The sequence below is a fragment of the Manis javanica genome, chromosome 11 (assembly GCF_040802235.1).
Source record: "Manis javanica isolate MJ-LG chromosome 11, MJ_LKY, whole genome shotgun sequence".
In the NCBI taxonomy this organism is placed as follows: Eukaryota; Metazoa; Chordata; class Mammalia; order Pholidota; family Manidae; genus Manis; species Manis javanica.
In genome coordinates this window covers 52859289-52883008 of record NC_133166.1, presented here as the reverse complement: position 1 = coordinate 52883008, position 23720 = coordinate 52859289, and the positions used below count along the sequence as shown (strand labels likewise).

Genomic DNA, 23720 nt, shown 5'->3' with positions numbered 1-23720 from the left:
ATGTAGATGCAAAAAATACTCAATAAAATATTAGCAAACAGAATTCAACAGCATATCAAAAGGATCATACACCATGACCAAGTGGGATTCATCCCAGGGATGCAAGGATGGTACAACATTCAAAAATCCATCAACATCATCCACCACATCAACAAAAAGAAATGAGACTTTAGGCCTCATTTGTTCTTCTTTTTCCAGTTTCAATAATTGTGATGTTAGACTATTCATTTGGGATTGTTCTTTCTTCTTCAAGTGTGCCTGGATACCTATATACTTTCCTCTTAAGACTGCTTTTGCTGTGTCCCACAGAAGTTGGGGCTTTGTGTTGTTGTTGTTATTTGTTTCTGTATATTCCTTGATCTCTATTTTGATTTGTTCATTGAACCATTGATTATTTAGAAGCATGTTTTTAAGCCTCCATGTGTTTGTGAGCCTTTTTGTTTTCTTTGTAGAATTTATTTCTAGTTTTATACCTTTGTCGTCTGAAAAATTGGTTGGTAGAATTTCCGTATTTTGGAATTTACTGAGGCTCTTTTTGTGAGCTAGTATGTGGTCTATTCTGGAGAATGTTCCATGTGCACTTGAGAAGAATGTATATCCTGTTGCTTTTGGATGTAGAGTTCTATAGATGTCTATTAGGTCCCTCTGTTCTAGTGTGTTGTTCAGTGCCTTCGTGTCCTTACTTATTTTTTGCCCGGTGGAACTATCCTGTGGGTTGAGTGGTATGTTGAAGTCTCCTAAAATGAATGCATTGCAGTCTATTTCCCTATTTAGTTCTGTTAGTATTTGTTTCACATATGCTGGTACTCCTGTGTTGGGTGCATATATATTTAGAATGGTTATGTCCTCTTGTTGGACTGAGCCCTTTATCATTATGTAGTGTCCTTCTTTATCTCTTGTTACTTTCTTTGCTTTGAAGTCTATTTTGTCTGATATTAGTACTGCAACCCCTCCTTTCTTCTCGCTGTTGTTTGCCTGAAATATGTTTTTCCATCCTTTGACTTTAAGTCTATGCATGTCTTTGGGTTTGAGGTGAGTTTCTTGTAAGCAGCATATAGATGGGTCTTGCTTTTTTATCCTTTCTATTACTCTGTGTCTTTTGATTGGTGCATTAAGTCCATTTACATTTAGGGTGACTATTGAGAGATATGTACTTATTGCCATTGCAGGCTTTAAATTCTTGGTTACCAAATGTTCAAGGTTAGCCTCTTTAGTATCTTACTGCCTAACTTAGCTCGCTTATTGAGCTGTTATATACACTGTCTGGAGATTCTTTTCTTCTCTCCCTTCTTATTCCTCCTACTCCATTCTTCATATGTTGTGTGTTTTGTTCTGTGCTCTTTTTAGGAGTGCTCCCATCTAGAGCAGTCCCTGTAAGTTGCCCTGTAGAGGTGGTTTGTGGGAAGCAAATTCCCTCAGCTTTTTCTTGTCTGGGAATTGTTTAACCCCACCATCATATTTCAATGATAGTCGTGCTGGATACAGTATCCTTGGTTCAAGGCCCTTCTGTTTCATTGCATTAAATATATCATGCCATTCTCTTCTGGCTTGTAGGGATTCTGTCGAGAAGTCTTTTGTTAGCCTGATGGGTTTTCCTTTATAGGTGACCTTTTTCTCTCTAGCTGCCTTTAAAACTCTTTCCTTGTCCTTGATCCTTGCCATTTTAATTATTCTGTGTCTTGGTGTTGTCCTCCTTGGATCCTTTCTGTTGGGGGTTCTGTATATTTCCGTGGTCTGTTTCATTATTTCCTCCCCCAGTTTGGGGAAGTTTTCAGCAATTATTTCTTCAAAGACACTCTCCATCCCTTTTCCTGTCTTTTCTTCTTCTGGTACCCCTATAATACAGATATTATTCCTTTTGGATTGGTCACACAGTTCTCTTAGTATTGTTTCGTTCCTGGAGATCCTTTTATCTCTCTCTATGTCAGCTTCTATACGTTCTTGTTCTCTGGTTTCTATTCCTTCAATGGCCTCTTGCATCTTATCCATTCTGCTTATAAATCCTTCCAGGGTTTGTTTCACTTCTGTGATCTCCTTTCTGACATCTGTGATCTCCCTCCGGACTTCATCCCATTGCTCTTGCATTTTTCTCTGCATCTCCATCAGCATGTTCATGATTTTTATTTTGAATTCTTTTTCAGGAAGACTGGTTAGGTCTGTCTCCTTCTCAGGTGTTGATTCTGTGATCTTTTTCTGCCTGTAGTTTTGCATTTTCATGGTGATAGAGATAGTTTGCAGAGCTGGTACGAGTGACAGCAGGAAGAGCTTTCCTTCTTGTTGGTTTGTGGCCTTCCTCTCCTGGGAGAATAGTGACCTCTAGTGGCTTGTGCTGGGCAGCTGTGCTCAGACAGGGCTTCTGCTTCCTGCCTGGCTGCTATGGAGTTTATCTCCACTGTTGCTGTGGGTGTGGCCTGGCTCGGGTGCTGCTCCAAAATGGTGGAGCCCTGTTGGAGGGGGAGTGGCCGGGAGGCTATTTATCTCTGTAAGGGGCCTCTGTGCTCCCTGCTGCCCAGGGAGTTAGAGTGCCCAGAGATCCCCAGATTCCCTGCCTCTGGACTAAGTGTCCTGCCCTGTCCCTTTAAGACTTCCAAAAAGCACTCTCCAAACCAAAACAACAACAGCAACAAAAAAAAAAGAAAAAAAATTAAATAAATAATTAAAAAAAGAAAAACGCATGATTTTCTTTGTCCTCAGGCACCGGTCTCAGGCACCAGCTCACCGGTCTTGATTCCCTGTTTCCCTAGTATTGGGCCTCCTGTCCCTTTAAGTGTTCCAAAAAGCACTCACCAAAGAAAAAAAAAAAAAAATGACCGCTCCCATTTCTTTGTTCTCCAGCGTCGGCCTCAGGCACCCCGTCACCGGTCCTGCCGCCCTGTTACCCTAGTATCCAGGACCCCACGCATGCACTGTGTCTGCACTCTGGTCTGGATGGCTGGGGCTGGGTGTTCAGCAGTCATGGGCTCTTTCTCCCTCCCTGCTGACTCCTCTCCTCCCGCCGGGAGCTGGGGGGGAGGGGCGCTCGGGTCCCGCCGGGCCGGGGCTTGTATCTTACCCCCTTCATGAGGCGCTGGGTTCTCGCAGGTGTGGATATGGTGTGGATGTTGTTCTGTGTCCTCTGGTCTCTATTTTAGGAAGAGTTGTCTTTGTTATATTTTCATAGATATATGTGGTTTTGGGAGGAGATTTCTGCTGCTCTACTCACGCTGCCATCTTGGCTCCGCCCCCAAACAGATTTTCAATGTAGATGAAACAGCCTTATTTTGGAAGAAGATGTCACCTAGGACTTTTTGCAGCTAGCGAGAAGGCAATGCCTGGCTTTAAAGCTTCAAAGGACAGGCTGACTCTCTTGTTAGGGGCTAATGCAGCTGCTGTCCTTAAGTTGAAGCCAATGTTCATTCAACGTTCTGAAAATCCTAAGGCCATTAAGACTTATGTTAAATCTACTCTGCCTGTCCTCAATAAAAGGGGAACAAGGAAGCCAGATTAACAGCAAATCTGTTTACAGCATGGTTTACTGAATATTTTAGGTCTGCTGTTGAGCTTTACTGTTCAGAAAAAGATTCCTTTCAAAATATTATTGCTCATTGACAATGCACCCAGTCACCGAAGAGCTCTGTTGGGAGATGTCCAAAGAGATTAATGTTGTTTACACACCTGCCAGAACAACATATATCCTGCAGCCCATGGATCAAGGACTAATTTCAACTTTCAAGTCTTATTATTTAAGAAGACATTTTGTAAGACTATAGCTGCCATAGATAGTGTTTCCACTGATGGATCTGGGTAAAGGAAATAAGAAACCTTTTGGAAAGGATTCACCACTCTAAATGCTATTCAGAACATTCATGATTCATGGGAAAAGGTAAAAATATCAACATTACGAGTTTGGAAGAAGTTGATTCCAACCCTCATGGATGACTTTGAGGGGTTCAAGACTTTAGGGGAGGACATAACTGTGTTGAAAATAGCAAAAGAACTAGAATTACAAGAGGAGTGTGAAGATGTGATGGAATTGCTCCAATCTCATGAAAAAATTTGAACAGATAAGGAGTTACTTCTGAGGGATGAGCAAAGAAAGTGAGTTCTTGAGATGGAATCTACTCCAGGTGAAGATGCTGTGAAGATTATTGAAATGACAAAGGATTTAGAATATTACATATACTTAGTTGATATAGCAGTGGCAGGGTTTGAGAGGAATGACTCCACTTTTGAAAGTTCTACTGTGAGTAGAATGCTATCAAATGGCATCGCATGCTAGAGACATCCTCTGTGAAAGGAAGAGTCAATCAGTGCGGCAAACTTCATCACTGTCTTATTTTAACAAATTGCCACAGCCATCCCAGCTTTCAGCAGTCACCACCCCGATCGGTCAGCAGCCCTCAACATGAGGCAAGCCCCTTCATCAGCAAAAAGATCACAACTCGCTGAAAGTTCAGATGATGGTTTTTTAGTAATAAATTCTTTTTTAATTAACGTATACACTGGTTTTTTTTAGATGGAATGCTATTGCACACTTAATAGACTACAGTATAGTGTAAACATAATTTCTATACACAAGGAAACCAAAAAATTCATTTGACTTGCTTTAATGTGATATTTGCTTTATTACAGTGGTCTGGATCTGAACTCATAATATCTCCAAAGCATGCCTGTACAGTAAACTGAGATTTAGGATAACTTTTTAAAGTTACAAGACTACCATTTTCCCAGGAAGCCAAGGGCTTATTTTCTAATCCCTTTGCCTCCTGCCTATCCTAAATGCAAAAAAAAAATAGGGAGACACAAGATTTAAGATTTCCTCTTTTGCTCCCATTAGCAGTATACATTTTGCTCAACCACTAACCCTGTGTCATGAATGAATTTCTCCAAATTAAAATTGCGTGGAGTACTTCAGGGCCAGCTGCCATTCAAACAGCATTAAAACCACTAACTCTGTACAGGATACTAAGAATATGAGCATTCTGAAGCTGACGAATGAAAAAAACTCGGAGGGTATGTGACACAATAATTTTGCAGAACGAAGGCTCACTGTATCAAAACCTTGAGTTATTTCTAAGTTCTCCCTTTCCATTGTCCTGATATCAAGACCTGTAAATTTTACTGCTAAATTAACTGCTGCAATACTCTCATAATCAATTGCTGTACTATTTTCTTTTGATAAAGCTTGAAATTTACCTTACAGGGTTTGAGCCAAGGAACAAAGGGTAATTCTTATTTTCAAAAAGTCAGTGGTTACATTTATGCTTTTTTTGTGTGTATCAATTATACCTCAATAAAGCTGCTTTTAAAAACAGTCTATGATATAAAAGTCAAAGGATGGAAAAAGATATTTCATGCAAACAATAGGGAGAAAAAAGCAGGTATTGCAGTACTTATAACAGACAAAATAGACTTCAAAACAAAGAAAGTAACAAGAGATAAAGAAGGACATTACATAATGATACATAATGATTCCAACAAGAGGATGTAACCATTATAAATATATATGCACCCAATACAGAAGCACCAACACATGCGAAACAAATACTAAAAGAATTAAAGGAGGAAATAGAATGCAATGCATTCATTCTAGGAGACTGCAACACACCATTCATTCCAAAGGACAGATCCACCAGACAGAAAATAAGTAAGGACACAGAGGCACTGAACAACACACTAGAACAAAAGGACTTAACAGACATCTACAGAACTCTACACCCAAAAGTAGCAAGACACACATTCTTCTCAAGTGCACATGGAACATTTTCCAGAATAAACCACATACTAGGCCACAAAAGGAGCCTCAGTAAATTAAAAAAGATTGAAATTCTACCAACCAACTTCTCAGACCACAAAAGCATAAAACTAGAAATAAATTGTATAAAGAAAAAAAAAGGCTCACAAACACATGGAGGCTTAACAACATGCTCCTAAATAATCAATGGATCAATGAACAAATTAAAACACAGATCAAGGAATATATGGAGAAAAATGACGACAGCATAAAGCCCCAACTTCTGTGGGACACAGCAAAGGCAGTTCTAAGAGGAAACTATAAAACAATCCAGGCCTATTTAAAGAAGGAAGAACAATCCCAAATGAATAGTCTAACATCACAATTATTGAAACTGGAAAAAGAAGAACAAATGAGGCCCAAAGTCAGCAGAAGGAGGGACATAATCAAGATCAGAGAAGAAATAAATAAAATTGAGAATAAAACAATAGAAAAAATTCAATGAAACCAAGAGCTGGTTCTTTGAAAAAAATAAGCAGGATAAGCCCCTAGCCAGACTTATTAAGAGAAAAAGAGAATCTACACACATCAACAGAATCAGAAATGAGAAAGGAAAAATCACGACGGAGCCCACAGAAATACAAAAAATTATTAGAGAATACTATGAAAATCTATATGCTAACAAGCTGCAAAACCTAGAAGAAATGGACTTCCTAGAAAAATACAACCTTCCAAGATGGATCAAGAATGAAACAGAAAATCTAAACAGACCAATTACCAGCAAAGAAATTGAAGCAGTAATCAAAAAACCCAAGAACAAAACCCCTGGACCAGATGGATTCACCGCTGAATTTTATCAGACATACAGAGAAGACATAATAACCATTCTCCTTAAGGTTTTCCAAAAAATAGAAGAGGAGGGAATACTCCCAAACTCATTCTATTAAGCCAGCATCACTCCAATACCAAAACCAGGCAAAGACCACACCAAAAAAGGAAATTACAAAACAATATCCCTGATGAACATAGATGCAAAAATACTCAACAAAATATTAGCAAACCTAATTAAAAAATACATCAAGAGGATCATACACCATGATCAAGTGGGATTCATCTCAGGGATGCAAGGATGCTACAACATTCGAAAATCCATCAACATCATCCACCACATCAACTAAAAGAAGGTCAGGAACCACATGATCATTTCCATAGATGCTGAAAAAGCATTTGACAAAATTCAACATCCATTCATGATAAAAACTCTCAACAAAATGGGTATACAGGGCAAGTACCTCAACATAATAAAGGTCATATATGACAAACCGACAGCCAACATCATACGTAACAGCAAGAACCTGAAAGCTTTTCCTCTAAGATAGGGAACAAGACAGGGATGCCCACTCTCCCCATTGTTATTCAATATGGTACTGGAGGTCCTAGCCATGGCAATCAGCAAAACAAAGAAATACAAGGCATCCAGATTGGTAAAGAGGGAGTCAAACTGTCACTATTTGCAGATGACATGATATTGTATATAAAAAACCCTAAAGACTCCATTCCACCAAAACTACAACAGCTAATATCTGAATTCAGCAAAGTTGCAGGATACAAAATTAATACACAAACATCTGTTGCCTTCCTTTATACTAACAATGAACTAACAGAAAGAGAAATCAGGAAAACAATTCCATTTACAATTGCATCAAAAAGAATAAAATACCTAGGAATAAACCTAACCAAGCAGCAAAAGACCTATACCCTGAAAAGTACAAGACACTCTTAAGAGAAATTAAAGGGGACACTAACAAGTGGAAACTCGTCCCATGCTCTTGGCTAGGAAGAATTACTATTGTCAAAATGGCCAACCTGCCTAAAGCATTCTACAGATTCAATGCAATGCCTAACAAAATACCAACAACATTCTTCAACAAACTGGAACAAATAGTTTTAAAATTCATATGGAACCACAAAAGACCCCAAATAGCCAAAGCAATCCTGAGAAGGAAGAATAAAGTGGGAGGGATCTCGCTCCCCAACTTCAAGCTCTACTACAAAGCCACAGTAATCAAGACAATTTGGTACTGGCACAAGAACAGAGCCACAGACCAGTGGAACAGAATAGAGAGTCCAGATATTAACCCAAACATATACAGTCAATTAATATATGATAAAGGAGCCATGGACATAGAATGGGGAAATGACAACCTCTTAAACAGCTGGTGTGGGCAAAACTGTACAGCTACATGTAAGAGAATGAAACTGGATCACTGTCTAACCCCATACACAAAAGTACATTTGAAATGGATCAAAGACCTGAATGTACGTCATGAAACCATAAAACTCTTAGAAAAAAACATTGGCAAAAATCTCTTGAACATAAACATGAGCAACTTCTTCATGAACATATCTCCCTGGGCAAGGGAAACAAAAGCAAAAATGAACAAGTGGGACAATATCAAGCTGAAAAGCTTCTGTACAGCAAAGGATACCACCAATAGAACAAAAAGGCATCTACAGTATGGGAGAATATATTCATAAGTGACAGATCCTATAAAGGGTTGACATCCAAAATATATAAAGAGCACATGCACCTCAACAAACAAAAAGCAAATAATCCAATTAAAAAATGGTCAGAGGAGCTGAACAGACAGTTCTCCAAAAAAGAAATTCAGATAGCCAACGGACCATGAAAAGATGCTCCATATCGGTAGTCATCAGAGAAATGCAAATTAAAACTACAATGAGGTATCACCTCACACCAGTAAGGATCGCCACCATCCAAAAGACAAACAACAACAAATGTTGGTGAGGTTGTGGAGAAAGGGGAACCCTCCTGCACTGCTGGTGGGAATGTAAACTAGTTCAACCATTGTGGAAAGCAGTATGCAGGTTCCTCAAAAATCTCAAAATAGAAATACCATTTGACCCAGGATTTCCACTTCTAGGAATTTACCCTAAGGATGCAGCACTCCAGTTTGAAAAAGACAGATGCACCCCTATGTTTATTGCAGCACTATTTACAATAGCCAAGAAGTGAAAGCAACCTAAGTGTCCATCAGTAGATGAATGGATAAAGAGGATGTGGTACATATACATAATGGAATATTATTCAGCCACATGAAGAAAACAAATCCTACCATTTGCAACAACATGGATAGAACTAGAGGGTATTATGCTCACTGAAATAAGCCAGATGGATAAAGACAAGTACCAAATGATTTCACTCATATGTGGAGTATAAGAACAAAGAAAAAACTGAAGGAACAAAACAGCAGCAGAATCACACAACCAAAGAATGGACTAACAATTACCAAAGGGAAAGGGACTGGCGAGGATGGGTGGGAAGGGAGGGATAATAGGGGTGGGGGGAAGATAGGGGGTATTACGATTAGCATGTATAATGTGGAGGGTGGCTACTACAGCACACCCCCCACATTATACATGCTGTGCAGCACAGATAAGACAAGTGGTGATTCTACAGTATCTTGCTGTGCTGATGGACAGTGACTGTAATGGGGTTTGTGGGGCGACTTGGTGATGGGAGGAGTCTAGTAAACATAATGCTCTTCTTGTATTGTAGATTAATGATACCAAAATAAAAATAATAAAAAATTAATTAATTAATTAAAAACAAAAAAGTCTATGATATCAGTTCTTTACCTCATATCCGCATCAGGAAGTGGAGAGGCTGTGAAAAGAGACTGCTGGTCACCCACAGGGTTTCCTGATTTTGCAGGTATGGGGTGGGGCCAGAGAATCTGCATTTCTCACAAGTCTCCAGCTGATACTGATGGTCCCAGAACAGTACTTTGAAAAGCACTGACCTTCAAGATGACTACATTAATTAACAGGATGGTGATAAGATCTGAGCTTAAGATGAGACGATGATGTCACTTGTTTGCACAGGATTTAATGTGTATAAAGATCTTCCTAGGTTAGTGGACTGATTTTTTTCTTCCTCTTTTACTATTTTCTCTTGCTCACCAAAAAAAGGAACCAAATCTAAGAGCTGTTCATATCCTGTCTGGTAAAAATTTTTATTTGGTCACATAAAGGCAAGTAAGAGAACTCAACAAAATTCTCAGCATTTCCAGAGAATATTAATTAAATAAATAAATAAATTTGCTTTATGGACATTGGTAAAGTATAATAATAAAGCAAAGCCCAGATAGAAATTCTCATCATGATGTCAATTTCTGCCAAACTGATCTATTGATCAAATGCAATCCTAGTCAAAATCCCAGGATGCTTTTTTCGTTGAAATTGTCAAATTAATTTGAAAATTTATATGGAAAAGCACAGGTCCTAGAAAAGCCAAAACTCTTTTGAAAAAGAATAAAGTTGAAGGACTTAGTCTAACTGATTTCAAGACTTACTATCAAGCTATAGTAATCAAGACATTGTGTTTTTGGCATGAGATATATTGGTCAATTGAACACAACAAAGGATCCAGAAATAGACTGATACAAATGTGGTCAATAAGATTAACCTTTTTATCAAATGGCACTGAAACAATCAGATATCTATATGTAAAAGAATGACTTTCAATCCTCACCTCACATGATAAATAAAAACTAACTCAAAATGGAGCACAGACCAAATATAAGAGCTAAAACTACAGAATTTCTAAGAGAAAACACAGTTGAAATCTTATCTTGGGTTAGGCAAAATTTCTGTATGGGATACAAAAAGCCAAAATGTAAGAAAAAACTGATAAATTGATCTTTGTCAAAATTTAAAACTTTTGTCCTGTGAAAACTATTAAGAAAATGAAAAGGCATGCCATAGATAGGAGAAAATATCTGCAAAACACATATCTGATATAGGACTTGAATTCAGAATACATAAAGAACTCTTACAACTCAATAATAGAAGACAACTAAAAAAAAATGGGCAGAAGACATGAACAGACTCCAAGGTAGGAATACAAATGGCCAGTAGGTGCATGAAAAGATGCTTAACATCACTAATTATCAGTGTGGATAATAGAAAATATATATATTGATCTCTGACCCCAGTTCCTGGCACAAAGCTCCTAAAGCCCTTGTAATTTCCTAAGTGATAAGAATACAAGCAACATTTCTTGTTCTAATATTTGGTCTTTGACCCCATCCCTGAAACAGGGCTCCTAAAGTCCCTGTAAATTCCTAAGTGATAAGAGCACTAGGAGCATCTCTGTTCTACTGAGGCAACTCTGAGCGGGCTCCTGGTTGACTCCCAGATGGGGGCTGGGTACCAGAAAGGCCAAGCCACAGGTAGAAGCTTGGAACCCTCTTCAGTCTCATTCCCCATCCTCCAGAGAGGGGAGAGGGGCTGAAAGTAAGTTAATAATTGATTAATAATTGTCTACATGAGGAAGCCTCCATAAAGTCCCAATCACAGGAGGTTCAGATTGCTTCCAGGTTGGCACCACATCCACACCAGGATAATACACCAATGCCACAGGGACAGAAGCGCCTGTGCTTGGGACCCTCCCAGACCTTGTCCTATGTACCTCTTCATCTGGCTGTTCATCTTTATCCTTTAACATATCCTTTAATAAATTAGTAAATGTGTTTTCCTAAACAAATTAATCAAACCCAAAAAGGGGGTTTTGGGGATCTCTGATCCATAGCTGGTTGGTCAGAGAAGCACAGGGCTTGTGACTGGCATCTGAAGTGCAATGGGGCAGTCTTGTAGGACTGAGCCCTTAACCTCTGAGAGCTGATGCTATCTCCAGGTAAACAGTGTCAGAATTTAGTTGGATTGTAGGATATCTAGCTGGCATCACAGAGGCAATTCTCTGTTGTCTCTGCTGGGGAGAAAAGAACATATATTTCGTGCCCAGAATTGAAATGTTCTCTGTGATTAGTAAGGGAGAACATGGGAGAAAAACACCGGAGGAAGGACTGCATTTTCCCCACCATGTGTAAAACTGTAGGTTTTTTCCTTCATAATCAGAGAAATGCAAATTAAAACCATCCTGAGATACCACTACACACCTACTAGAATGACCAAAATTAAAGGGACTGATCATACAAAGTACTGGCATAGATGCAGAACATCTCGAATGCCCATACATAGTGGTAAGAATATAAAATGGTAGTCACTTTGGAAAACGGTCTTTTGGTTTCTTACAAAATAAAACGTGCACTTACTGCAAGATCCAGTAATCCCACTCCTAGTTCTTTACCCAAGAAAAGTGAAAATACATGGCCATGTGAATACTTGTATTCAAATGTTTATAGCAGCTTTATTCAAATGTCTAAATGTTTATAAACTGCAGAATGGATAAACAAATTGTAGTATTACTATGTAACTGATACAAATGTGGTCAGCAAATTACTCAGCAATTTAAAAAAACCCAAACTACTGATATGTACAAATACTGATGAATCTTAAGAGCATTATCCCATTTGAGTCAAATATAGAAGACTATGTTTATATGCACAGTATGATTTCATTTATATGAAATTATAAAAAGGGTAAAATTATAGTGACAAAAAGCAGATCAGTGGTTGCCAAGGGCTAGGGATAGGGGAAAATGATTCACTATCAAGGACACAAGAGAATTTGGGGAGGTGATGGAAATGTTTTCTAGCAGCTCATGATTGTGAAGGTAGTGACACAACTTTAAATGTATTTGTCAAAATTACAAATTACACACCTAAAATTGGTGTATTATAGATAAACCACACTTCAATAGCTGATTAAAAATTATAAGGTACTTAGGGATTATATATATGTGTGTATATATATACACACACACATACACATATATACTTATATATATATATAAACACATATACATATACATACACACTATATATATATACATATATATACACACATATGTACACACGCTAATTATGATATTTCTTTAAGCTAGTATTTTCTGTTGCCACTTATCAGAAAATGGGACCTCCACTGTGGCATATTAATATCAGGCATCAGGAATTATTAGCTCTACTGAGTTCTTATCTCTTAAAAATTCAGAAATTGTCACAAGAGCTTCTGAGTTTTGTTTTAACCTTGGTTTTACAAAAATATTCAAATGTATCATCATCTTAAATTTACAAAAATAAGGTATCACAATCCCAGATTTTATACTATACTATAAGGATATATTAATCCAAACAGTGTGTACTGGTATACAAATAGACACATAAACAAATGGAATAGAACAGAGAACCCAGAAATAAATCCCCACTTACATGGTCATTTAATTTACAACAAAGAAGACAAGAATATACAATGTGGAAAAAGTTTCTCCAATAAATGGTGCTGTGAAAACTCAAAAGAATCAAAGTGGACAATTTCCTTATATTTTGTACACAAAAATAAACTGAAAATGGATTAAATACCTAAATGTAGGACCTGACACCATAAAACTCCTAACTAAAAGAAACATAGGCAGTAATCTATTAGACATTGGCCTTAACAATATTCTTCTGGATCTGTCTACTCAGGCAAAGGAAACAGAAGTGAAAATAAACAAGTGGGACTTCAAACTAAAAAGCTTTTACACAGCAAAGACAACAATCAACAAAACAAAAAGGCAACTATTGAATGAGAAGATATTTGCAAATAATATATTCAATATGGGGTTAATATCTGAGATATATAAAGAACTTATACAACTTAATACCAAAAAAAGTCCAATTAAAAAATGGGCAGAAGCAGGTGGAGAAAAACAAGTACCAAATGAGTTCACTCATTTGTGGAGTATAACAACCAAGGAAAACTGAAGGAACTCAGCAGACTCACAGACTCCAAGAAGGGACAAGTGGTTACCAAAGGGAAGGGTTGGGGAGGGTTGGTGGGGAGGGAGAAGGGGATTGAGGGGCACTGTAATTAGCAATCACAATTTAGGTAGGTCACAGGGAAAGCAATATAGCATGGAGAAGACATGTAAGGACTTATAGCATCCTACTATCCTGATGGACAGTGACTGCAATGGGGTGGAGGGGGACTTGATAATATGGTTAAATGGTGAAACCATGATATTGCTCATGTGAAACCTTCATAAGATTGTATATCAATGATACCTCAATTAAAAAAAAAAATGGGCATTAGACCTGAACAGACATTTTTCTAAACAGGACATACAGATGGCCAACAGACACATGAAGAGATGTTCGACATCATTAATCATCAGAGAAATACATATCAAAACCACAATGAAATCACCCCACACCAATCAGAATGGCTACTATTCAAAAGACAAGAAATAACAAGTGTTGGTGAGGATGTGGAGAAAATGGAACCTTCCTACACTGCTGGTGAGAACATCAATTGGTGCAGCCACTGTGGAAAGCAATATGGAGGTTCCTCAAAAAAATAAAAACAGAACTTCCACACAACCCAGTAACTTCACTTCTGGGTATTTAACCAAAGAAAATAAAAACACTAATTTTTTGAAAAGATACATGCACTCCTATGTTTATTTCAGCATTATTTACAATAAACAAGATATGCAAGCAACCTAAGTGTCCATCAACAGATGAATGGATAAAGAAGATGTGGTATACATAAACAATGGAATATTATTCAGCCATAAAAAAGAATGAACTCTGGCCATTCACAATGTGGATGGACTTAGAGGATATTACACTATGTGAAATAAGTTAGGCAGAGAAAAACAAATACTATATGATTTTACTTATATGTGGAATCTAAAAAGCAAAACAAACAAACTCACCAAAAAAACAGAAATAGACTCATGAATATAGAGAATAATGAGTGGTTGCTAGAGAGGAGGTGGATGAGGGGATAGACGAAATAGGTGAAGGGGATAAAGAAGTATAAACTGCCAATTATAAAATAAATAAATCCTGGGGATGAAAAGTATGGCATAGGGAATATAGTCAATAACATTTTAATATCTCTGTATGGTGACAGATGATAACTACAATTATTGCAGTGAGCATTTCATAATGTATGTAGTTGCTGCGCCACTATGTTCTATACCTGAAACTAATGTTGTATGTTGACATACTTAAATACAAAAAACAGATTATGAAAGTAAAAGAAACACACCAACTTCTCACAGTAAATTTACAATTTTTCAACAATTTTAAGACTCTGAGTGATGATAATAGACATTTTATATGCTGCCTCATCATACGGGCAGAGCAAATCAGGAAGAAATTCAGCTCCCTCTAAACTTTGTTATGTGTGACCTTGAACAAGTCACTGTCGGTAAAATTGTAATATTTCCAGAACATCTCGCCTAGCTTTAGTGCATCTACATATCAACAGGCATTCCTAGGGAGTGGAGAGAAGTAGTTCATCTCCAGATCAATGGGTAATTACCTGGGCAACTGAGGGCTTTTCTGAACCTGAGAAGTTGAAGGGAGGTCTTCCTTGCTTCTGCCCAAGCAGGAGAGAGAAACAGCCCAGACCGCAGTTTGTAAGCAATAAACCGGTTTTAAATTTTATTTCTCCCTTTGACTGATTTCAGTTTTAGAGGTATTTTGCCCTGGGATTTCCTCTCCCTGGAGTTAGAGTCACTGAAACACAGTATGCACTCAATAAGTACTGATTGATTAAATACAGAGACACCATAATTCAAAGATTAGTCATGAGCTTTGGAAATGTAAGAAATCAGAGTCATCCATTTATCTTAAGGATGACTGGGATCTACTCATTAAACTCACAAGGACCTGATTTAATAAAACAACATGCTAAATGGGAAATATTAACTACAATAACAATTGATTTTTTCATCTGAATACAGCATCTTTAACTGTTCAACAAGGTGATTAAATACTACAGAAGGTGCTTTGTGAGATTATACGAAGTAGAGGATTTCAGAGGAAACATTAACAGTTTACCAATCCTTACTCTAATGATCTCTAAGTTTAAAGAACACACCATCTTTTATAATCAAATCACCACCTCCCATTCTCAAAAGCCAGCCATCTTTCCTTTTTTAATATTATATACTAGTTACTAAAGGTTCCATGCCATATTCCTACATTGGGGGTGTGTGTGAGGGTTTTTCTGACAAATCACCAAGCAATTGGGGGTCCTACAATTCTGACACCATTTGCTTGGAGAAAGAGTCATATCACAGGTTAAGGGCTCAGTTCCACCAGACTGTTTCCTTCTCCCCTACTTCAAACCTAGTTGCAAATCCAGGTTGTCCCTCTGCTTCTGATCTATCAGCTATACATAATTCCAACAACCCCCTCCTGGGTTCAATTAATTTGCTAGAATGGCTCACAGATCACTAATTACTGGTTTATTGTAAAAGGATATAATTCAGGAACAGCCGAATGGAAGAGATGCATAGGGAGGTGTCTGGAAAGAGCATGGAGCTTCTATGCCACTCTCCTAGCACCTCCATGTGTTCACCAACCCAGAAGCTCTCTGAACCCCATCCTTTTGGGTTTTTATGGAGGTTCTATTACATAGGCTTGACTGATTAAATCATTGGCAGTTGGCAACTCATTCAATCTCAAGCCCCTCTCACTGACCTGGAGGTTGTGGGGTGGGACTCAAAGTTCCAACCCTCTGAACACAAGGTTGGGTCCTCTGGCAACCAACCCAGACCCTTAGGTTACCTAGGTGCTCTCCTAAAGTCACCTCATTGTCATATCAAAAGACAGCTTCAGCTTTCACACTTAATGAAATTCCAAAGGAGCTCTGAGCCAGAAAAAGGACCAACACCAAATATACATTTCTTATTATAAATCACAACATCACAGTTACCAACAGCAATTCTAACCTTAAAATATTACTCTGTATTACAATTTGTAAGACTAAAGGTTATCTTTTTGCTATTTACATTTTAATTTGTAGAATTCCAGAAGTGACTTTAGAGTTACTTTAAACCCAGCAACTGTATTTATACTGTTTGGGGGAGATGTCTGCAGACAGTTAATTTCATATTCTGTAAATTTTTATTTACACTCTACAGGAGCAGTGATGCCTCCCGACCTGGTCACCAGCTTATGGTGTCTTAGCTTTACCACAGGGCCCATAGCCCTGTATCTATCTACTTATTACTAATAAGGAGAAAAGGAAAGGAATCCAGATGAAATATTTTAGGGCATTGATTCAAATCTTATTTTGGTACAGACCATTATGAAAATTTAATGAAAGCTTCCATAACTTTCTTCCTAGAAAAATGTACATACACACAATTATTGACATACTTTTTTGGCCATTCCTGAATCCTCTAACCCTTGATCAAGTCCCAGGACAAGTATTCTTGCCTTAAGGACATAACTACAATTTCGGATAACATAGTCTAGTGTAGGCTTGACATTAACTTGGAGTCATGCCATCAGACTGACAGTATGCCAAACACAAGGCCATCAATCAAAGAATGACTGCAGATTTAAACTGAATGTCCTTTTTAAGAGAAACTGTGGGTAATAAAACAATGTAACTATACATGTCCACATTGCAGCAATTAGTACCGATATCTTTAAATGCAAAAGATATATTAGTTAGCAGTATTACCAACTAATGTTTATCAAGCATTTATTATGTGCCAAGCACTGTTCTAAGTGCTTCACATGAATTCATTTAATCTTTACAACTACCCTAAGACGTAAGTGTATTCTCATCATTTTAAAAATGGGAAAATAGAAGCTTTCTAACCCTACATACTGGAAACAAGACCTAAAACATGCATGATAAACAGTTATTAACAGCAAGTTTCCCTGAACACAATTTGACTTAGTAGTGTATCTATCAAAATCTATGTGATAATAAACCACAATAAAATGCGTTCCACAAATGTTTGCTATAAGAATACTATGTTAACTAATAAATTACTTGGGAAGGTCTTTGATCATTTTAGAAGAAACACACCTTAAACCCCAAAATGTCTGTACTTCCTTCAAATACGAAGAACTACTGATCATCCACACTTTCAAGAGATAACATCAACATTGACATTCTTAGACTATGACACTCCCTCTTAAAACTTTCATTTTTGGACTCACTTCAAAAAGTTTAAGCATTCTTAATAAAAGACATGAGTTGGGGCAACTGGTGGGAATTTGTGCAGAAACTGCCACCCTTTCATCTATAAGACCTGCTCCCTGCCAGGGATCTGAAATGACTTCACCACACACATTCAGCAGATGAATCCCCTCCACCTCGTGGGAACTAAGTCCCCAGGCGGTGAAGTTAGGGTGTGGTGACCTCACTCACATTCAAAGACTTTTTTTTTAACCTGCACAAGCACAGTCTTGGCTGGAACCTGCCTCAGACTTTTCAAACACCCTTTTAATTAAAGCTACAATTTGCACTCCACCCTTCTATTTCTCAAAGCACTTTAGAGAAATTGGAATGTCACTGAGACTGGAGGAAGACAGTATCATTCTGGACATTATTCTAAAATTTTAACTTCTCAAGCAATTGAAAACCCTGAAGTGACTAGGCTGGTATGTGAGAAACTGTTGCTATTCTTCAATACTAATTACTGGCAATGTTATCATGGTATTAGAATCTAGCTCAGGGCCACATGTACAAGGAAGCCTATTAAATATAATCTGAAGACAATTATAATATTGCTTCTAACCGAAGTCAAACTTGCTTACAGTGAGGTCTTTGTACTCTTTGGGTGCTAGGAGAGCCCGACTTTCTTTCCTTCTGAAAAGCTTCATCAGAACCTTCCACAGCATCTTCAAGGCCTTGCTCAGAATCATTTGATTTTCCTGCTTTGTTTATATTGGACTTGTCAAGGTTTTCAGACATTCTCAATTAAGTTTATTCACTTTCCTAGGAAAGAAAAAAAAAAATGAACCAAAATGTTCTAGCTCGGTCACTAGGCAGCAGAGTACCTCTGGGCAAATCATTTATTCTCTTTGGGTTTCAGTGTTCTCATTGTAAAATAAATGGGCTTGCTAAGATCTTAACCAGCTATAATATTCTACTTCACTGAGTAAACAGACACCTGTAATATGATACTTGTAACTTATCAAATTTATGGGCCTGTGCCTCAGATAGAGAGTAACTAGTCTGAATAATTTTGTCCCACTCCTGAGTACCATGTTACAAGAACACAGGCCTTAAACTGTTGGAAGATAACACTATAAACTTCCTGTTTCTATTTTAATCAAACAGTGATTCAATTCTTCAATTCTTTACTTTCATTCCTGAGAGCCGATAGGAAAACTCTTTGGAAATAATACTTTTACTCAAGCTTCCAAATGAAGACCCTGTGCTGAGGAGTTGGTTTCCTGATCCTATTTTGTAGATAAGATACCTGAGGATGACAGCTAGGTCGAACCTTATGAGGCATTGAAGAAGAATATGTGGAGCAAATATTTTTATTAATTCCCTGCCAGTCAGCTGGAAAAAATGGTGAGTAAAATAGAAAGTTACAAAAAACCATAATATATGTGGTTTGGTGGGGTTTTAATATTTTTAGTTGCTGATTAGAATAGGATTTACACTTAAAGCATTGGTTTGGGCCAGTTAAAAAAGGCCTGAAATAGTAGCCTCTTATTCACTGTCAAAGTTTTTGTCAAGTTTTTTTGCTCCCCAGTTTTTTTCATAGAGTTCTCTATTCCTAAAGTATTTCTAATTAAAGGAGAAGACACATGCCTGCATTAACAATACTGCAAATAATTAGCATTTGCACTATTAGCACTTAAAGATCACAAAACGTATTCAAAGCACTAATTAGACTTCATTACACACCTGAAAGATAATCCAGGGATCAAAAGAAACGTTGACTGCTTCTGGAGGTTTGGCAGACTCACTTCCGCACACTGAACAGAAGACTCACTTGATACAATTATCTGAAATTTCAGGTACCTCCATTAAATAGAATAAAGCTACTGGAACTGACATTTTCAGTCTTGTATTATTAATATGAAGGTTGCTTTAATGTAGTTCTCCTCTACCTTCCAACATCCCACTGCAGACACCCATCTTTTCTCTGTCCTAAATCCTATTAGGCTCTGGAAATGCTCCAAGATCCAAAAGATAATATTACTAGCATATTCTATGAGAAAGCACAAACAAAAACACTTCTAATTTTACCCTCTTCACATGTTGAGAATGAGCTCAGAAAGTAAGTCATTCTATGCAGTGAGGAGGAAAGGTAGGATTTCCAGGTCTCTGACACTCAGCTTAGTAAACTAACCCCATCCTTTTAAAATTAACCTCAAGCCCCACCTCCTCCCAGGTGTCCTGTTAGCACCTTTCTCTGAACTTCCGTAGGGCTGGTTTCAGGACATCAGGCATTCACCATTGTCTTAAACACAGATCAAAATATCTTATTTAAACAGGAACAGGAAGATGAAAACGCATGGTCTAAGGAGGACACAGACATATTTACAAGGAAACATAATGAGATTTAACCCTAATTGGCATTATGAAATCACAAAGGGAATATAGCAGAGGGAGGAACTAATTCAGCCTGCAAGGACGTTGGGATAACCTTTCCAGGAAAAGGTGACATTTGAGCTGGTCTTTTTGGAAAGATGGTTCACCCAATTAAAAAATGTTTGGAGGGGCAGAGAAGGTAAAAAGGGGGGCAAGTTTCAGGCGGAGAAAGACAAGTACCAAATGATTTCCCTCATTTGTGGAATATAACAACAGAGCAAAACTGAAGGAACAAAATAGCAGCAGACTCACAGACCCCAAGAAGGGACTAGCGGTTACCAAAGGGGAGGGGTGGGGAAGGAGAGGTGGGAAGGGAGGGAGAAGGAGATTGAGGGGTATTATGATTGCAACACATGATGTAAGGGGGGTTCACAGGGAAGACAGTGTACAACAGAAAAGGCAAATAGTGACTCTGGCATCTTACTACACTGATGGACAATGACTGCAATGGGGTATGGGGGGGCGACTCGATAATATGGATGAGTGTAGTAACCACATTGTTTTTCTTGTGAAAACTTCATAAGAGTGTATATCAATAATACCTTAATAAAAAAGGAAAGAAAGACAAGGGGGGCAAGTTCTCTGAAAAGGCACAAGCAAAGGCACACAAAAGATAGAACAAGTGGCAGGTGATAAAACGGGAAGATGGGTTGAGGCCAGATTATAAAATTGCTAGTTTCTACTTTTTAAATTTTTTTCATCTAGATTTTCAACTTCTTAAGGTCCAAGACCAACCATATTTCCTATACATGCTCCATATCTATAAGTATATTCCCCAAACAGGTACCCAGTATTTGTTGATAGCTGTGTCATCTCTGTGATGCCAGTGTTTGTGGAAGGATGGGCGTTGGTCTCAGACACAGATCTTGGTTCCAATTCTGCCTCTTTACTAGCTGTGTAACTTCAGTTTCCTCATGCGTAAAATGCAGCTACCTACCTCATCGGTTGGGGGAGAATTAAATGACAGAGACTGTGTAAAAGCTGCTGGCACACAACCGGCTTTCCACAAATGGTACTTATAATTACAGGGCTATAGGATGCAGCAGAGAACAATTTAATTGGTTACAGTGATCTCATTCACTCAACAGTCACCAACTCGTGCTCTGCCTAAAAAGGGAGCCATGGGTTAGGAGGATCCTCGCAGGTGCCGTGAAGACAGTTTATCTGAGCCACACGCTGGACCCAAACTGGACACAGGAGACTCCCCAGCAGAAAAGGTCTTTCAGCCAAAGAAAGGTGCTCTGTCCACCGACACCGGCAATGACTTCCTCCGGCGCTCATGCCACTCACTCTCAGGGTCCAGATTCCGTCGTAAACAACTGTTTGGGCTGGCGAGGGAGTGGCGGGGCCGGGAGCAGGCTATGGAAGCGGGGTGCAGCTAGAGCACAGCCTCGAGGGATGGGAGAAAGGCCGCCCTATGTCCACCCGCCCGCCGTCCCTGCCGCTTCCTCGCCTCCATCCGACACGACCGGGACCCAGCCTGACGGGGAAAGGCGAAGGAATGCCTGTGATTGCGACCTCGCGCCTCCCGTGCGAGCCCGGCAGGGCTGTTAGCCTCGGCGCCCGCTGCCCTCACCTGTCGTGGAGTCGGCGTTTTCCCTCCTGCAGCTCCGGCCAGGAATCAGGCGCGGGCCGGCGCCGCGGGGGAAGCGGCGAGCGGCGAGCGACGCGCTGCGGGCAGGGGCTCCTCAGCCTCTGCCCCTCAGAGGCCGCATCCCTCTCCGCGTTGCGGGCGGACCTCCCCGCCCGGCTCGGGTGGGTAGCGGCCAACGCGACCGCTCCTCGGCGTCGGGAAAGGGGAGGCAGCTTTTAGCCAGGAGGCGTGCACCCACGCAGGGCGGCGCCATGTTCCCGTACGGAAAGGCCGGACGCGCGGCCTCGTGCCGGCCAAGGGGCGCAGTAGGCGATGGCTAGAGCCGGGAGGCGCTGTTTCCGCCCAGAGATGCCGTAGGCTCTGGGCCTGCCCATGGGGGCTCAATGGGCGGTGACTGGGAGCCGGGAGGAGCGCGCCCCACGCTGGGCTGGGCTGCGCCATGTTTCCGTACTAAAAGGCGGGCACCTAGGCCGGGGCGGGTAGCGGAAGAGGAGCGGGACGGGGAGCGGGCGCCAAATCTGGCCAGTAAAGGAAAAGGAGAGGCTGCTGATCCGCAACCGCATGCAAAGCCTTTCCCGCCCGAGTTTTCAAATTTAAACACTGTTCTGTAGGTGCACCTGTTTTGTAGGTGTAGCTTATCTCCCTCCCTTCATTTTGCTGTTTAAAAGTGCCCACCAAGCCTCATTTTAATGGTACAGCGTCAGTTTGGTTTGGGGGGGGTCACCTTTTTTATCTAACTGACTTACATTTTGTCTATATAGAAAGACCAAAATTTTAACTCTGAAAGAGGGAAGCCGTGGAGGCAAATGGTTTCCATGAGGGTTCAGCTTGGTTTACTCAGTGCATTTCATTTGTGTTCCAAAAAAGAAAAATAGGTTAAGACAAGCCCGTTTTGGAGCCTTACCTCCCTTCGTCCCAGGCAGTGGAGGCTGTGACTGCCTTGGCTTTGGACTACTACTTGCTTCTCTAAAAAAACCATGCTTTTCTCAGCCTATAGCAGTAAAATAGTGTCTTGCTTGAGGGTTTCAGCCTCCAGGAAGTTCACTATGGATTCAGTGAAGCCAAGAAATGACAACTGAATGTTCTTGGGATAAAAGGGTCTATACTCGGCTTTATTCTCATGGCGATAGGTCAAGGGCTAGAATCACTTCCAGATCCAGCAGTCTACAGGTCCATTAATCCACATCCATCTCAGCCTTCGCTCAGAGCACTGGGCAGAGCTCTTTACACAGTGACTCAGCCAATAATAGCTTATTGCCTATGGGTGTGGAAGCATTATCCTAGCAGTAGGCCAATTACATCATCAAGTAATTTAGGGTCAGGTGAGGATCCTATCCATAGGAAGTTCATTTTCCCCACTGATAGCAAACTACACTAATAGAAAAAGTTTTTGTGCCTTATATTCAAAAGTAAAAGGTACATGTGTGACTCATTTAACTGTTCATTTGCAAAAATGCTTTTAAGACTGAGGATAAATTATGTATGCCTGTAGCTCTGGGAGGGAGAGGGTACCCTGCTCGGGGCGAGTTGCCTATGAATCTGTTCAGACTGATGGATGACAACAGATGAGAGTTTGGGGAAAGGTTTTATTTCTCACAGCTCAGTCTTTCTCTCAGGTGGTATTCTCTGCCTCCCACTTGCTCAGCTCCACTCATCAACCCCTAAGTCCTTCCTCTCCTGCCCTCTGGCAAGCCAGCTCCATCTGTCCCTCCAGCCACAGCATGCACTCCCCAGCCTGCCGCTTCTAGGAGGAACTCCATAGGTGGGTTCCTGGTAACTGGTGGGCACCAGACCAATTATGCACCAGGAACAGAGGGAAGGAGAGAATGGCCACCACTCTCCACTCCTTACCCCAGATGGACTGGAGGCTCTGCTGTGGTAAACAGTCGTTGGTATGCAAATAGGCCAAGGCCAGGAGGGAAATTCTGGGTGAAACCTTCCAGTTAACCCACAATGCCTTAAACGAAATGAAGGCAATAAGCAAGTCCCCTACCTGTAGCCCTTAAAAATTGTTAAATAACTAGATCAAAACAAGATGGAATGAAACTGGATTATTGTCTAACTCCATACACAAAAGTA

At 39.7% G+C, this 23720-nt stretch overlaps 1 protein-coding gene across 5 annotated transcripts in view; it reads right to left on the bottom strand.

Annotated features, from left to right (window-relative positions):
* Nucleotides 1–21910, bottom strand: part of TCP11L1 (t-complex 11 like 1) — a 56593-nt gene extending 34683 nt beyond the window's left edge. Inside the window, exons 1-4 of one of the 5 annotated variants that reach the window (XM_073216377.1) lie at nt 21624–21910; nt 20835–20980; nt 19358–19458; nt 18253–18433 (exon numbers count right to left, since the gene is read on the bottom strand). In XM_073216377.1, the coding sequence (XP_073072478.1) occupies nt 18253–18409 (157 nt within the window). In that variant the 5' untranslated portion in view covers nt 18410–18433; nt 19358–19458; nt 20835–20980; nt 21624–21910. Of the gene's footprint in view, nt 1–3052; nt 3123–18252; nt 18434–19357; nt 19459–20834; nt 20981–21623 lie in introns of those variants that run through there. The other 4 variants (XM_073216376.1, XM_073216375.1, XM_073216374.1 and 1 more) reach the window with 4 other exon arrangements.
* Between the last annotated feature and the right edge of the window lie 1810 nt (nt 21911–23720).